The sequence below is a fragment of the Lampris incognitus genome, chromosome 16 (assembly GCF_029633865.1).
Source record: "Lampris incognitus isolate fLamInc1 chromosome 16, fLamInc1.hap2, whole genome shotgun sequence".
In the NCBI taxonomy this organism is placed as follows: domain Eukaryota; kingdom Metazoa; phylum Chordata; class Actinopteri; order Lampriformes; family Lampridae; genus Lampris; species Lampris incognitus.
In genome coordinates this window covers 18,455,592-18,472,441 of record NC_079226.1, presented here as the reverse complement: position 1 = coordinate 18,472,441, position 16,850 = coordinate 18,455,592, and the positions used below count along the sequence as shown (strand labels likewise).

The 16,850-nt window shown below is 46.6% G+C and overlaps 1 protein-coding gene across 1 annotated transcript in view; it reads right to left on the bottom strand.

The window, feature by feature from the left end:
• Positions 1-1,092: 1,092 nt before the first annotated feature.
• LOC130125986 (cysteine-rich motor neuron 1 protein-like) overlaps positions 1,093-16,850 on the bottom strand; it is a 40,256-nt gene continuing 24,498 nt past the window's right edge. The window contains exons 6-14 of the mRNA XM_056295362.1: positions 14,814-14,942; positions 14,267-14,420; positions 10,750-10,871; positions 9,498-9,716; positions 7,557-7,772; positions 5,701-5,919; positions 4,623-4,778; positions 3,940-4,112; positions 1,093-2,634 (exon numbers count right to left, since the gene is read on the bottom strand). Of these exons, the coding sequence (XP_056151337.1) occupies positions 2,440-2,634; positions 3,940-4,112; positions 4,623-4,778; positions 5,701-5,919; positions 7,557-7,772; positions 9,498-9,716; positions 10,750-10,871; positions 14,267-14,420; positions 14,814-14,942 (1,583 nt within the window). The 3' untranslated portion in view covers positions 1,093-2,439. The remainder of the gene's footprint in view (positions 2,635-3,939; positions 4,113-4,622; positions 4,779-5,700; positions 5,920-7,556; positions 7,773-9,497; positions 9,717-10,749; positions 10,872-14,266; positions 14,421-14,813; positions 14,943-16,850) is intronic.

Genomic DNA, 16,850 nt, shown 5'->3' with positions numbered 1-16,850 from the left:
ATGGTCCTTGCAGGGGTTGTTGAGCCCCCAACCCTCTTGGATCCATAGCTTATGTATCATCAGTGGTTTGGTTCACACATTTTATTTTTCAAAATAAGTGTAAATGTTACAGTTCATCATCTAGGAAACATATTTACAGAGTTTGCAACAGTGAAATAAATAAGCGTGAACAGAATAAAGCAGATAGAAATGGTAAATGGTTTACATCATCTAAAATGTACAGCAGCTTTGGCTACCAAAGTTCATTTTAAAAAAAAAAGAAAAGAAAAGAAAGAAAAAAACTTCTCAAACTATAGTATTAATAAATAAATCTATGTGAAAAAATAAATAAAATATTTTCTGTCCTACTAATTTAAACTACCTTTTTTTTTTTACACAAAGAAGAACAAAGAACTGCGTAAGCTTTTACAAAGTCGTCTCTTCATTTTAAAGCACATGTTCATGATTCAAACAGACACAAATCTACTGAGTTACAAAAAAAAGAACTTCAATATAAATTGGTCTCCGACCAATTTTGGCATCGCAATGGTCTTTGTATTGAGAAAACTGGCAATGAATTTTGAGAAAATCTGCTCCGAAATCCTTCCTATGAAACGGCAGCTTGTTTCTGAAACGCTTTTCAGATCCCATCTTTTCATCAGGCTGGCAATGAAGCCCAGTCTCTGCCGCAACAGCATGTTCATTCGAGTGGTTTAACATCTCCGAGTCCTTAATATGCCCTTATATGCCTATCAAATCCACCGATTAGGGCCGTTATCCGCCAAAGAATCCTGCAGTGGGGCTTTCTACAAAAAAAGAAAAAAGAAAAAACCACACTGGGTCCTTTTAGAAAAGTGCCATGTCTCTTGAACATGCTCTGATATCGTAATGTGTACCATTCTTTACACTTACTCGCGGGCTCTTGCAAGACGTTCATAACCTTGCCTCCTCTTTCTTGCACATGAAGAGCTGATAACAACCACCGGTGATAACCGTATACTGTACAAAACAATCTGATCATCTGAATGTGTGAATATATTATTTTTTTCTTGTGTGTGTATATATATATATATATATATATATATATATATATATATATATATGGGCCAGCAAACAAAATATTAAATGCAAAACAAGATGTCAACAAAGAAAATACACAAGGCTATGAAATAAAGGCTTTTTTTCTTCTTTTTTTTAAAAGGATGATTACTAACCATTGCTAACATTCTGTGGGAGCAGTAGCTCCACACACAGCTGTAAATATAGTTATGAGGTGAGGCTTGGTATCAAAGACATTCCTCATCGGGCCAGATCAACAGTCTGGCACCATTTTGTCTTCTCTGCAGGCTATAAAATAACATTCTCTCCGGGTGAACATCACTCCAATTCAATTTCAAGTCTGCCGGTCTGAGATTAAGTAAGTATGACTGATGGGCCGATTCCTCCAGAAGAGCCAAGGTGGAGGAGCTGGTGTGGAAGGATGAAGGCTGTTGGCTGCCGTACGGCAGACTTTACTGAGGCAGAGTATGATTCACATGGTTCATCATTTGGCGGTATGGTTTATTGTCAGACTTTTCTGAATGGAATGACTCGTGTCACGTGAGGTTAGAAACCACTCCTGTGGACTTGTTGGGGGGTTGGACTGCCATTTGGAAATGTTTCAATATGGCCACCATGGAGACACCCATACTAAAACAAATGGTGGCCAAAAGCAACACTACAACTAATACAAATACTGTATAAATATACAAAAAAAAAAAAACTACAATGGAACCCAAACTTTCAAAAGCAAGAGTTTGGGGTCTGTTGGCCTGTTAAGTCTGTTGGCTTCTCATGATAAATGCTTGCTTAACCTCCCATCCAGCTCAATTTGATCCAACTGGGAAAAAAACCAATTTTTTTTTAATAATCCTCCTCTCTTAATGATGAGTTCCACCAAGTACCGCTGCACTCCAATGACCAGCTCCTCAACGCTAATTTAAACTACAACCCAAACCCCTGTCCTAAAGCTTTTAATATTCCTCTTATCAGCTTATAGGTGGTGATATTCCAACGTTCGCAGTCGAAGACCGTCTCTGGCAGAGGAACCGCTCTGAATGCCTCTTTTTCTGTGGTTAAAGTAGGGCCCAAAGTGGCAGTGTCCTTTCTTAATCCATCCTTTCACCTCCACCTTCGTTATCTCCCAGTTTCTCATCATGCCACCAAATGGGCCATGGCAAAGGTCCAAACACAGAAAAATATGAACACATTAAAAGGAACAGAGGTCACTTGATTTTTTTTTTTCTTGGAAGAGGCTTTTCGTTTCACTGTCACATGAAGTAAGGGAGGGGAAAGAGGCGTCACCCAAGGTGTGTGTAGCTAGCTAGCTAGCTAGCTACGGTGCGTTGTTTAATAAATCACCTTGAATCCATCAATAACAGCCGGGGTGAGGTGCTGTGTTGCGGCGGGGGGGGGGGGTCTTTAGTGCGACACCCTGTTGTTGCTCATGCTCAGCTTGGCCCTGGGGATGGTCATCCTCTCCCCACATGGGGAGCTCATCTCTTGGGAGAGGTTGATGATGCCACAGTCGTTCTTCACATTCTGAAACTTGTTCTCCTTGGACGGCTCCATGTAGACCACCGAGTTCTTGTTGACATGCTTCTTCAGAATTACTGTCTAAGGGAGGGAAAAGAAAATGTAAAATTCCCTGGGTTTTATGTTCAAATTGTTTTTCTGGCACCTGTCTGTACAGTCCTGTTTCATGTACCTGCTTCCTGTTTCCATGTTGGCTTGGGGACTGCCAAGTCAGGACCACAGGAGATGACTGGACAAAATCTAATGTGACGAATTACAAGTTTCTGTGGCGCTACAACTTTATTTCATGTGAGAATAGTAAAGCTATGTGAATTTTTTTAACAGATGTGACATGTCTGCTTCCAGCACAAAGCGCTCAGTAGGAATCTAGTGAGGGAACATTATTAATGTTATGTAACGTTATGACAGCTTGATCACAGGCAGGAGCAGGAGCTCAAGGAAAATTCCTCCTGAACCATTTACAGATTGACAATGTCAACATGTCGAAGTGTGTGAAGTACCGGACAATACCACAATAATCATAGGAAATTTTACACAATATCAATATATATCATGATATCTGCCTCCATATGAAAAAAAATCCATGTTTAAGAATCCGACCAAGGTTCATCACATTGGATTTTTTCGGTTATGTAAAGTGTAATATCGAACCAGAACCTTTCAAAAAGTACTCCCTCAACTATTTCAGACATTTCTTGAGAAAGCTCAGGTTACAGATTCTCATTATAATGGATTTAGTTATATATTTATTTTTTGGGGATCCCTCCCTTTTTCCTCCGCAATTGTACTTGGCCAATTACCCTATTTTCTGAACCGTCCCGATCTCTGCTCCACCCGCTCTGCTGATCCGGGGAGGGCTGCGGACTACCACATGCCTCCTCCAATACATGTGGAGTCACCAGCCGCTTCTTTTCACCTGACAGTGAAGAGTTTCACCAGGGGAACATAGCACGTGGGAGGATCACACTATTCCCCCCAGTTCCCCCTCCCCCCTGAACAGGTACCCTGACCGACCAGAGGAGGCGCTAGTGCAGCGACCAGGACACATACCCGCATCCGGCTTCCCACCCGCAGACACGGCCAATTGTGCCAAGCCGGAGGTAACACAGGGATTTGAACCGGCGATCTCCGTGTTGGTAGGCAACGTAATAGATCACTATGCTACCCAGACGCCCATATTATAATGGATTTAGATAACAAAATTGTGCATGAAAATATGGCAATATTCAAATTTCATCCCGATTCAATACCATTGAAAGATGATAAGTGGTGATAATGTATTCTAGAGAGAGACTCAGCGTGGTTCAGCTCACATGTCACTTAGGATCCCATCGCTTAGGCTGAAATCATTGGCTGATTAGGGTATCGTACAAATATCTCTTTTACCTTTTTGGGGGCGCTGTAGCAGGACATCTGCACCCACTTCATCCTCCTGTTGATGAGCAACGCAATGATGAGGAAAATGAGGATGGCCAGCAGGAGACCTGCCAGTATCCAGGCGGCTGATTGGTAGATAAGGGTCATCTCCGTCTGGCTGGGGTAGTTCTCGCCTGGCGCATCTGTGGGAGACCATCAGAAAGTATCATTATCAAGTGTCCCTCCCTACACAGACTGCGCACAAAATTGTCCCGCCTTCTAGTATTTCCATTACTGTATCTCTCATCAGACCAACCTAAATGAAAAGCAGCTTACGTCCTTGCTCAATGTTTGGCAATTATCCCAGCCTGGTATGTCACACAGAGAAAACTTTACACTGAGAGTCCAAAAAGCGCTATTGTTTAGGCCTCATCCATTCATCATTATCATTTGGGGTCAGCATGTGTCAGTATACATTTCGCTAGTTTATCAAGCTCCCCCCATGGCCCCCCCTCACCAGTGTAAACACTCACTGTGGGCTGGTGGGGCTGTTCAGGGGAGTGATGCCAAATACTTAGAATGAGCTCATTACTACATAACTTAATAGAGGGGATGAATAATGGAGGGGGGGTTAAGATGGGTTTTTTGTGTACTTTAGGGAGGGTACAGGCTGGATATTTAGTAAACGAGTATGGAGGAAATGTGGTTGTCACCTGTAGAAGGGATGATGGGGGGCACAGTGACAGTGGTAATCCATGCAGCACTCTCCACTGTGGTGGGGGTGGTTGTGGTGGTGGTGGCGGCAGTGACGACGCTGGTCTTGGGGCCTTTGGTGGACATGATCACTGGCACCGATGTCGTCGTCATTTCTGCTCATAACAACCACAGCAAAAAAGGGGGGGGAAAATCCCCGTTAGTCGCACACATGAATGACATAATTGAAACAGACTCTGGCTATGAATAATTATAATAGGGAGTTATTGTACAGTCTCCAGAGTCCCCGTCAATACCGTGTGTTTACAGGATTTGTCTTCTTAACGTCCTCTGTAGCCCTTTGTGAAGGCATTACGTAAAAGCTGTGTTTTCCACCAGGCAAATAACCAATACAAAGGGCTGGTGAAACCGGCCACATATCAGGGTGAACAATGGAGGCCTATGCTGAGGTTTTCCTCTATAGGAAAAGCTGACATGGAGCTTTGCCTTCCTGTGCTGCCATAGAGAGTGGCGAGGGCCGATTCATTCGGAGACAGGAAACACGTGTGAATGTGCGGATGCCCAAGGAATGTTTTCACTCTGAGCGGGACTGTGTATGTCACGTGGAATGTTACTGCAAATGACTGTTTTTGCCCATGTAGCGCCACAGTGGCTAGCCTTAATGAAGCGCACACACACCCACACACACATACACACACACACATGCATTCACCCAGACTGAAAACCAAACAGAGCCTCACCTATGCCACCTTTTCAATACGTTATATTTGGAATTATAATTTTCCCATCAGCAGGCTGTAACTTGTTCCCATCATATACTTGTAAGGTAACTTCTTTTATTGCAAGATTAACAGGGGTTTTTCTCAGCTCTTACCTTTGCCACATCTGGCTGTTATATCAACCAGAGTAGCAAAACTAATTTAGCATTGCTAGATTGCAAAAAAATATTGAGACGAAAATGCACGGTGACAAGTGAAATGGGAAATGCGGGCACCACATTGGCAAAGATGTTTTCCCCCCGAGAGACTCCATCTCGGATTGAATCCCGTCGAGGAAACATAGGTCCCACACACTCACCGAGGCAGTGCGGGCAGCACTGGCCCTTGCGTAGGACGGGCACTCTACAGTTGGCGGCCGGGCAGCGTTGAGAGAAGCACTGAATGGTGCCGTTGTTGCAGGTGCAACTGGTGCAGGCATTGGCCTTCCAAGAGTCTCCTGCCAGCAGCACGTCCCCATCGCTGGTTATACAGTACTCCTGTTGGCTGGTGTTCACTGGCAACAAGGAGCTCTGGTTCTCTGCGTTGACGACACGAGTAAATAGGGTCAATTACGTCAAAACACTTTCGGGATAAAAGTTTGAGATAGGCCTTTATGGCAAACCTAGATTCCAGGCTCTCGTCTCACCTAATGGGACTTGGCAATGTAAGCTCAAAGCTCTTACGCTGCTTGTAAGGCTGTCCCATTTCAAAGGCAAGAAAAGGCCTGATTTTGTCAAAGTAGCATTTAGGTTCAACAAAAAAAAAAAAAGGGACTACCGCACTTCCTGCAATATAACCATCTCAACTCACAGGGGTTATTGGGCCCTCGGGGCTACGTTCAAGATAAGGTGCTTTTACTGTATGTTAAACACAAACAGAGTTCTTGTGATTTGCGAACATACGGTGACTGTCAGATAATTCTCTCTAGCCTTATCTCTTTCTCTCATCAGGCACTTGGAGGCATAAAGATCAATGGGCTCCCCAGGAGTGAGGCCTTAGTTGGAGTGTACACAATGGCCCACACTACTGTACATTCATCACAGCGCCTGTCACCGAGATGTATGCTATCCCTACATTCCTGGTGACCAGGCCCATACATATATCAAAGGTTGGCCTCTGACAATCTGCTTTTGTCTGGAGAGATGTCGTGATTAGGGGGTCTGGCATTCCCGAGGAGGGGCTCCCAGGAGCAGTCATGCAGCTCTGATTTGTGGGGCACATGCTTAGGAATGCCGAGGACATGCAAGTGTATATGTTTGCATGCTCTTCTAAATAAAACATTTGCGTAGTTTTCTGTAGGCCTATACACCAGCGTTTAAGTGTATTCCCATGGCTGGGAGAACGGCACAGATCTGGTCAGGTTGGGAATCGGCAGGTACCCCCCCCCCCCCCCGGTTCAGTATTAAGGGGAAATTTTAGTGCTGATTCAATACATATTGTAATTTTTCAAACATCATGATGTAACAAATATTTCAATTCGATAATGCAATGTTTTGAAGGCTCTTATCCCCTCTTTCCTACAGTGAAATATGAAGAGCACAACATACAAAAAATATAAAAATACACAGCAAAATGAATTTATTTTAACCCCCAAGTATTATAAAGGCTTAACATGTGAGTACGCTTCCCAGAGAAAACATTCAAACATTCAGCGAGGTAAAAATCATGACATCAAACCTCTTGACCGCATCTGTTCACTGTATCTCAACATTACGATTGAGAGGAGATGCTGAGATACTAAAATCATTGTGACTTATCACGATTTTGCACTCAATCGACACCCCACCCCCCCATCAGCGAGCTTAGCCAAAGCCAAGCTATGGACCAACGGGTGAGAGCCGTCCACATGTGCTGTTGACTAAAGGATCCCCATGTAAACTCAACCGGTCTGGGCTGGTTTCTTTATGGGTCTGTGTGCTTGACATAAAACTGTCCGGTGCGGCAGTGCAACACACAAGACACTCTAAAACCACATGCTGATAACAGATCCAAGGCAGTTTCATACCGCACTACCCCTGGATACTGCAATCCCTAGCTAAGCTGCACCATACACAATTATTTAGGGCCAAAATTCTTTTGCTAGTATCTGATCCAAAAACCTGTCAAAGCCGATAGTGAAAATAAGTGCCTTTACTCTGTGGCCTGCTGTTTCCCAGTACTGAAAAGTGGGGGTACCTTGGCAGACATGGCAACAGGTGTCCTTGCTCCTGGTCGGTGCCTGGCAGAGAGCAGGTGGACACACCTCGACGTCGCACAGGACACGCCCCTTCCTGCAGGTGCAGCGCGTGCATTCGTCCAGATTCCAGGTCTCGCCCTCCACGTAGAGTTCCCCGCCCGGGGCTCTGCACACCACCATATCCAACCCCTCCGGCTGACCACTGCCCGACTCATCTGCAACAGAACAGCGGAGAACAGAATAGGAGGTCATCCTTCTGTTGCGAATGATAAGTTGAGAGCAACCCGGGAAAAACGGCAATCTGTGAGCTCTGTCAGAGTAAAGTGGAGCTTAGTTTACTGGGGCAAGGACGCATGAGAGACCTCTATCATTTAAGTATTGCCTTAGGCAATGTGGGACAGTGTTCAAGCGGGATCTCTAATTTGGGTTAAAATATTCTTCTGTCCGACAGGAGGAGCGGATATCTGTAGAGAGTTATCCTGATGTCTTGTGACTACAGCACATTTAAATTTGCTAAATGTGATGCATTAGCTGTATGCATTCAACTTTACCTTGCTGTGTGTAGGCTATGATACGACAGTGTAATTCTGTTATTTTTGTGTATTTTCAGCATCTGACACCTATTGCATATGTGTCCGTCCTGGAAGAGGGACCCCTGCTCTGTTGCTGTTCATGAGGTTTTTCTTGTGGAGTTTCCCTCGTTCAGGTTTAGGGTCCAAGGACAGAGTGTGCTGTATGTCATCTACTGTTGTACTGATTGTAAGGCCCTTCGGGACTGCCTTATGGATCTGGGCTGTACAAATAAACTTGACTTGACTTGACTACTATGAATGTAGCTTCTGAGTAATGAAGACATTCTTTCACTCTTAAATATTTGAACAGCCAACTGAGTCAATCCTCCGTATTCTGTATCTGTGTGAGATGCAGGGGTGCTGGGGTGAAAAGGTGTGTGTGTGGTACGTTCCACTTTCTGGGAAACAATGCAGGGAAGGTGAAGCCAATGTGTGTAAGGCTCAGGGTAAGCTAGCGAAAACAAAGACTTTGGGTGAATAAGCTATGGTGGGATCATGTACAGTGCATTGACAAACGACTGTTGGTGTGTGTGTGTGTACATAGAGGCACCAGCTCTGTGGGTGCTGAGGAGCTTGAGCACCCCCCGATATTTTTGCCCCCCATCCCTCCAACTAAATAAAATAAAATGAAAACTAGACATGCTTAGCCAAATCAAAACAGACACTGTTGAGAAGCAAATATCTGTTAAAACTGGAATTAGGCTGGTTGTGTTACCAACCATCAAATAGAATAACCCAAACACGTGTGATTTAACTTTGTCTCATCTCATCTCATCTCATCTCATCTCATCGCCCTCCAACTCCTCCTGGAGGATCCCAAGGCGTTCCCAGGCCAGATTGGACATGCAGTCCCTCCAGCGAGTTCTGGGTCTACCCCGGGGTCTCCTCCCAGTTGGACGTGCCCAGAAAACCTCCAAAGGAAGGCGTCCGGGAGGCATCCTAATCAGATGCCTGAACCACCTCAACTGGCTCCTTTCGACACGAAGGAGCAGCGGCTCTACTCCGAGCTCCCTCCTGATGTCCGAGCTCCTCACCCTATCTCTAAGGCTGAGTCCAGACACCCTACAAATAACTCTGTGACTTTACCAAATACACAAGGTAGCCGCAGGGTTCCTTCCAGTTTTGCCTAAAAACTAACTATACTACCGAACTACATTTTTCATAATTTTTTGTCAGGGAGAATATGGGAGAAATACTACAAGCTGCATATACTTTTACGTCATGTCATTCTAGATGAGCGCCAACAATAATCTCCATAAATTGGCACCCGGGTATGTGTGTGTGTGTGTGTGCGTGTGTGTGTGTGTGGATGGGCATGTGAGCACGTATGTGTGTGTTCGTGTGTGAACCGAAGGGGTGGAAACCTACCTTCACAGGTGGGGCAGCACTGGTCAGCTCTGACGACAGGATGCGAACAGCTGGGCACAGGGCAGGAAATGAGCACACACATCTCTCGCCCAGCGTGGCAGTAACAGTCGCGGCAGCCGTCGTGCCAGCTCTCTCCCTCCTGGTAGCGCTGCCCGTTGGAGGTAAGGCAGTAGCTGGGCATCGGGACGGTGGTGGTGGTGCTCGGGACGTGGCCACTCTCTGCAAACACAAATACGAACAGACTTTACCGGCGCAGTTGAGGGATCGGGACCCCTCAACAGGGGTTGTGGCCTGTGTGCAAATGCACAAAAAAGAAAAAAGAATTGCAACATTTTGCGGCGAGGCAACCCAGGAATCCCTGTAAATTCAGTGTGGAAATTTCATTAAGAACAGCTCTTTACGATTTACAGTAAAGTCATCCAGTGTTATTGTGCTGGGTCCAGTTTCATTAGAGCTTGCACACAGCGCTCTGCAGAGTGGTTCTGGTTTCACTTAGGGACGTGCTCGCAAGGCCCAGTGATCTGATCTTCCCTTTATTGCCCTTTATTCCTCGGCGATCAATTCATGCTTCGGCCACAAACAAAACACAAGTTTAATCACTTCCCTCTGCTTTTCCTCACCTGACAAAAGCTTTAGGCGGACACACAGTGTCCTTTGGACTGTGTTCGCCTGTGTGTTTGCGTGTGTCTTGTGTGATGCGCCCGTCTTGTTTGTTGATATGAGAAGCCAGAAGTGTGTATTTTAGGCCAAAATATTTATAACGCGCATGAAACGGGAAAATAAACACGTCTTATGAAATGTGGCAGAGTGTAAATATGCCATCCGAATAACGTTCTCGAAACCGCGAGGTTTGGAAATCTAATTAGAGCCGTGCATGCGGGCCTACGGTGGGGCTAAATAAAAAGGAACCAAAACAGGCGCACATAAAAGTCCTCACAGCAGAAGAGCGAAAAAAGGGCACAGCAAAAACCAAACTGTGATGGAAAATGGCATAAATTCTACTCCGCTAACCCATTACAGACACTTGTTTCCTGTCCTCTGTCCTTTACAAGGCTCACTTTGAAGCCACTGCACACAGGTACACACACACACACACACACACACACACACACACACACACACACACACACACACACACACACACACACACACACACACACACACACACACACACACACACACTCACACAGCAGGTCCGCATCATCAGTACTTGGGATTGAATTGCAGTCACATGACGGCGGGCGACAGTTACCTTTGCACATGCAGATGGAGCAGCCCTTCCTGTTCTGGCGGTAGCCATCGCTGCAGTGCTTGTCGCAGGTGAAGGGGGGACACTTGACACAGCGACACATCTCACAGCCATGCTTGTTCCTCCTGTTGGATGGGAAATGAACACACGGGGTAAAACACGCACGTACATATATGCACAAATTTACTATACCTACTCTAAGTCCGCAGGTAAGCGAGGCCTATTTTCAGCAGCTAAAATGATGCGTGAAGCGTTGTGGACGGTACGGCGGGGATGTCTCTGAGAGGCCGAGGGGTCTGTGGGGCTGCTCGGCCGTGCGGTGCGGTGAGAGCCACATGGTCAGCCCTGGTATAATCGACATCTGGTCCCGCTTTCCCCTCACTATATTGGCTGCCTTTGAAGTGGGCGAGATAAAAGGCCAACACGTGAGATCCCTGTGGTGTGCACATCATCCCAACCCAAAGACTCTGAGGGGAGCAATCTAAAGCCAATTCAGATGCTTTCAATTCACCTCACCCTCCTTCTCAGTCTTATTGTTCTCAAGGCCTTTGACAGGCGTATAGCCGGGGTCAAGTAAGCCTTAATGTGGACAAGTTGATTATTGAGCACGGGAAGAGACTGACGGCGAGAGAGTATGGAGGTGGTAGTCGGGGGGGAGAGAGAGGTGGGGGTCAGCCCCGCCAGTGATTAAGTATGAGCTCATGGTTAACTTGTAAATGAGGTGATCTGTGCACAGTGGCTGCTGGGATGAAAATGATAGGCAGAAATAAGGAAGGGTGTCACTTGGAGGCAAACCGTAGGTGCCTCTACATTGATTAGAACCAAACTGTAAGCCCATCTGGGGTTTACATCTCTAATTTTGCACACACACACATACACACACACACACACACACACACACACAACACCATGTCAACGCATAGCAAATCACACACATGCACGCACGCACGCACACACACACACACACACACACACACACACACACACACACAACATGAAGATGAATTGAGGTGGCTGGAAATAGACTGGGGCATGTAATTGAACCCGTGTCTAATAAAACATGGATGAGCAGCAGGTTGATAAATTGTAATGATCCAGTCGGTGGAATGGATCGTATCTATCAGGCCCTCTTCCTTTTCAGCATCTCCCTCCACCCTGCTGGCTCCTCTACCTCCTCCCCGTTCTGCCAGGTAAGTGATGAAACCTAGTGTAACAGCTGTCTAATCGGGTTAGAGTAATTACTGGCTGGGTCCCTGTCTGCCCACACTGCATGAATTAGAGACACTCTCCAACTCATTTACTGTGTCGTCTCCCACGAGCGGCGAGCGGAGAGGGCGACGGGCCGTGCAGACGGACAAACACGGAAGCAGCAACGGCAGCAATAATATGAACGTCGCGAGGTTGCAGGGTCTCGCTGTACAAATACTGAGACGGTGAGTCATGTGACCTCGGGAGCAAGGCTTTGTTTAAAGGTGGCGTGTGGTATGCCAAGTAGCGCTCTGGGGTCCGGTGGGATCGGGGGGGACACGGGGGGGCCCCTGTGACTGGACTGCTGTCTCGGCAGAAATTCCGGCGCGTCAAGCCGGGATGGACGAGAGAATCCCATGCACGTCCTGTCGGGTCGGATGATGACTTAGAGCCACTGAATGCAAAGATCACTGCTTCGTTTCTCACTTCAGGTGCTCGACCGTGCCGAATTTCAGTATAAACACACCTTTAGGCCCCTGACCTTGTATCTGACAGTTCCCGGCTCACATGCCCCCTCATCTACAACCACTGACAGGAGGGAGGAGTGTGCAACAAGCGACAGAGAGGATGGTTTATAATGTTTATATTCATCCCTCTCTTGAGGCCTGCTCTTTCAGCTTTGGACTTGTACTGTACATTGCGATGCCGGATGTCATAAATACGACTAGTGTAAACAGAGAGCTCCTTTGTGTGTCTTTGTGGTCTGGTGCCTCAAAGCACAAGTCCCACGGTGGGAAGATTGATCTGCATTTTGTGGGACCTCCTTCTTCTCGGCCGATCCCACCCAAGCAACTGCTCATGAGGGATAAAGCCGGGACTTCCTGCTCCTCTTTCCCCTAGCTGGGTGCCTCTCATCCTCTCAACCCTCCCTCCCCTCCCCTCCCCTCGCCTATCCGCTGGCATCCTGTGCAGACATATCAGGCCCATCTTGATCCGTGGCTCCGCAGAGCATGGCTGAGATACCAGAAGAATCCCGACTGTATAGGTTTCATAAAGGCAGCTTTTGTCCCGATGTGTTTTTGATCACTGTTTTGAGACAGAGGGATGATTTATGAAATGAAAGTCCTGTTGGGTTGGAAGGGGGGTGGGATAGGGGGGTAGTTGTACGGATGTCGCATCCGCATCCCAGGGCAGAGCACTACCAGATGTTTGATTGGGTTAAACAGGATTAGGAGGAGAGGAGGAGCAGGGGGTGGGGGGTGGGGGGGCAGGGAGGTCGGGGTGGACCGCACACCGCATCACTCACGTGCACACGCATGCACATACACACACACACACAGATTAGGGGCCTTGATTGGCCTCCTAGGCAGACACTTTGATCTCTCCTGAGGAGCCGCCATTGCAGCAGCCCGCTCCATTTCCTCTCGGCCGACACATCTTGTGATGGCCTCCGGGCATCACCTGATAGAGTTAGCACTTTGCCCTTCTACGTTATTAAGTTAATCCCTCAGACACGATTACCTTGATACGCGAGTTGTTGGTGGAAATCTAAGATATATGTCAACATTCCCCTTGTTAATTCAATACGTGACGAGCACCTCCCTTTTGTAAATGTAGACTGCCTACCAAGACGGTCACATTACACTTTCATGTTCAACTGACTACAATTCAAATGCATGCGGAGGGCAAGAAAGGGATTTGAATCCGTCTGGGCAGAATTCTCATCTCTTCGCTCAAGAGCAGAGTTCAAGCTTGGCCAACTTTGACCGCCGAATTCATATGCCATAAACAAGCTTGACCAGTACAAATACCCGTGGTGACCTGAGTGCTGAAAATCAAAGTTATTTAATTGATATTTTAGCATTAGCAGCTATATACTAGCTAGCTGGTTAGTTTTTAGCCTTCCTGTGCCTATATTCATAACAGAAAAGGAAGTAATTTTGGTTGCATCAGTGGTAATGTGACCACTCCTTAACACACCATCTTTAATTAGCGTTTAACAAATCGCTCAATACCCATAACCTGCTATCCTTTATTCTGGGATGCAGCCTTGCTTCATTCTGAGCTCTGGCATCATTTTGAAGGGCCACACTGCATGCTGGTTGCTAGAGATCAGTGAATAGGCACTTTTCAATGACAAAATATAAAGCCTCCAACTTTACCTAGTCATTTTGGTTTCCTCTCTCATGAGTCAGAGCATGGTTGGTCATACATCAGTATGGTATGTCAATGGCAGCTACAAAGGCCTTTGAACAGGCTGAAAACACAGATGACTGATGAATGCTGCTGGACTGGAGGACGAGAAACCAATTTGGTCAGCGGGTACACTTACACATATCCGTAGGGGCAGGTCTTTGTACAGGTCAGAGGTCGGCACTTCGGCATGGGGATGCTGCACTCGCAAACCTCGCAGCCAAAGTCGTCCTTTTCGTATCCCATTGGGCATTGCAGGGAGCAGTATTTTCCCAGGTCAGGGCAGGAGTCATCTGAAAGAGTTGAGCGAGAGGTCAGCAGAAGTTGTGCACAGCCATCCATCAATAGCATGAATTGCTATGGGGCTGCTCACGGGAACATTCCTGTGACAGAAGAACTTGCAAAGACTGCAGCCACAGACACAAATGAGCTGTGATGAATGCAAATAGCGTGTGCACGCCTGTCAGAACCATCTAGCCACGGTCAGCCCCGATGACTTCTTTATCAGTCAGCAAAAAGGCAAATACAGTACTTTATGACCACTGTGGTAACACGAAACTACAAGAAACAGCATGCCAGCAGCTATACATCATCCCAAGAATGTGACATGACTCATGCTTCTGCAAGATACCCCGGTGCAACTTTAACCCTTTGTGTGCTACAAACGGCGAGGCCAGTTCACTCACTGTTGAGACACTGGCAGAGCAGACATCCATTCTTGTCTTGTAGGAAGCCATAGGGACAGTCATTCCCTGACAGAGAGCAATTCTCCAATGGAGGACACAGCATGGGGCTCACCGTCTCATATGAAGGCTCTGGAGGTTCAGAGAAGACAGACGGTTAGGAATTTACTGATGGAAAGAGGACTTCAAGTATATCGCCAACGTCAATTACCAATTCTTCTCTAAGGCAGTGTTCATTCACACCTGTAGTCCAGTTTTTTGGTCCAAACCAGCCGGTGAAAAAGTTGCTTTGTTGAACTGAAAATTTGGTTTAGTTGGGGTTCACGTTGTTTTTTTTTTGTAAATGAACCAAAGTCAAACGGGCTAATCGGTAACTTATTTTATTGCCCAGTTTTGGTGATGGTGTATGTTTTGATATACATCAGGAATTTAGGACAGATGTAAAATGACTAGCTTGACTTCTGTAGTGAATTCAGGGGGCAGCCGGGAACTGCTGCCGCAGCCGGGAATCGAACCCGGGTAGCCCGGACCACGGGCGACTGCACTAACCAGTCAACTGAAGGGTACGACCTGTTAGCCAAAGGCTAGCGAGTCTAGTCATCCGTGGTCATTACACTACCCCCCCTCCTTCGGGAAGCGCGTCCCCATGCTTCAGCATATCAACTCCCTCATGCCTCTGGGCGCACATGCTTCCAATGGCCTCTTGGTCTCACCATGCTGCTTCTCACACCAATGTAGAGAATTCAGGGGGCAGCCGGGAATCCGCCGCAGCCGGGAATCGAACCCAGATAGCCCAGCTCACGGGCGACTGCGCTGACCAATCAGCTAAAGAGTCCGACCCATTAGCCAAGGGCTAGTGAGTCTAGTCATCAGTGGTCATTACGCTTCCTGAAAAAATTTTTTTATTTCAAGTTACAAAATAAAGCAGCTGAAAACGTTTCCATGGGGGGCTTAAGCATGAGTCTGCCCACATAAAAAAATATACTTAATTGTAATTATCTCATTAAAGCATGTGGCATTTTGATTGTTCAGGCCTTCATCAGACATGACATCACAAGGAACAGACATAGCAAATAAAAGGGCATACGTAGACAGATGAAGGAGTGAGACCGGACTAAACAGGCAAACGCGCCATAGTTTGTTTAAACCGCACCAAACATGTTAGCTGTGAACGCAGCCCAACACCTCTTTTACCATAAAATTATAAAATTAAACATAAAAGACAAACATTAAAGTTCCTTTTCAGTATAAAAGTGAAAAGGAATTTTTTTTTTTTCCTCTGGGGAATTCTGTGTTTTCTGAGTGGCCGTAGGCTTGCGTTACATCATCTGCGGCAGCGATGCCAGCTGTAATGGTTATTCATTCACACTGCTCTTATTTGAGAGTAAACTGTGATTACGGATAAATGTGGGGCAATTGCACCGGGGTGGGTCCCACCGCTGGAGGGATCACACCTCTCGGTCTTATTGTCTTGTGTTGCCTGGCATTAATGAGCTGGATCTGTGTAAAGAGCACGTTTTGTTCCAGCACCAACAGGGACGATAACAGGGTATCCCCCTGGAGGTGTCACAGTTTGGCACTGCCCAGATGTTCTTGTACCAGAGCCAACATTAACGTGGAGCAACGTGGTCTAGGGTAGTTCTGAACAACATGTTTGTATGCACGATGTCCCCCCCTTTATACACACACACACACACACACACACACACACACACACACACACACACACACACACACACACACACACACACACACACACACACAAAACAGCTATTCAAATTCCCGTCAACGTCTCCTGCCACGTTCAGGGTGCGGGGCTCAACGAGCTGTAACTAATTACGCTCACAAAAAAAAGTGATCCGCTCCAATTAAGCAGCCTTCTTGTGTGAAAAGTTTGCCACAGCCTCACAAACACAGGTGGGTCTCATTTTGGCGGCCGAGGGTAATAAATGAACACAAAGAACCCTGCAGCTTGAAGAATGCTTCGTGGCCTCCCCTTTAATGAGCTCATGCCGACACGGCCTCTTCTGGACAACCCAG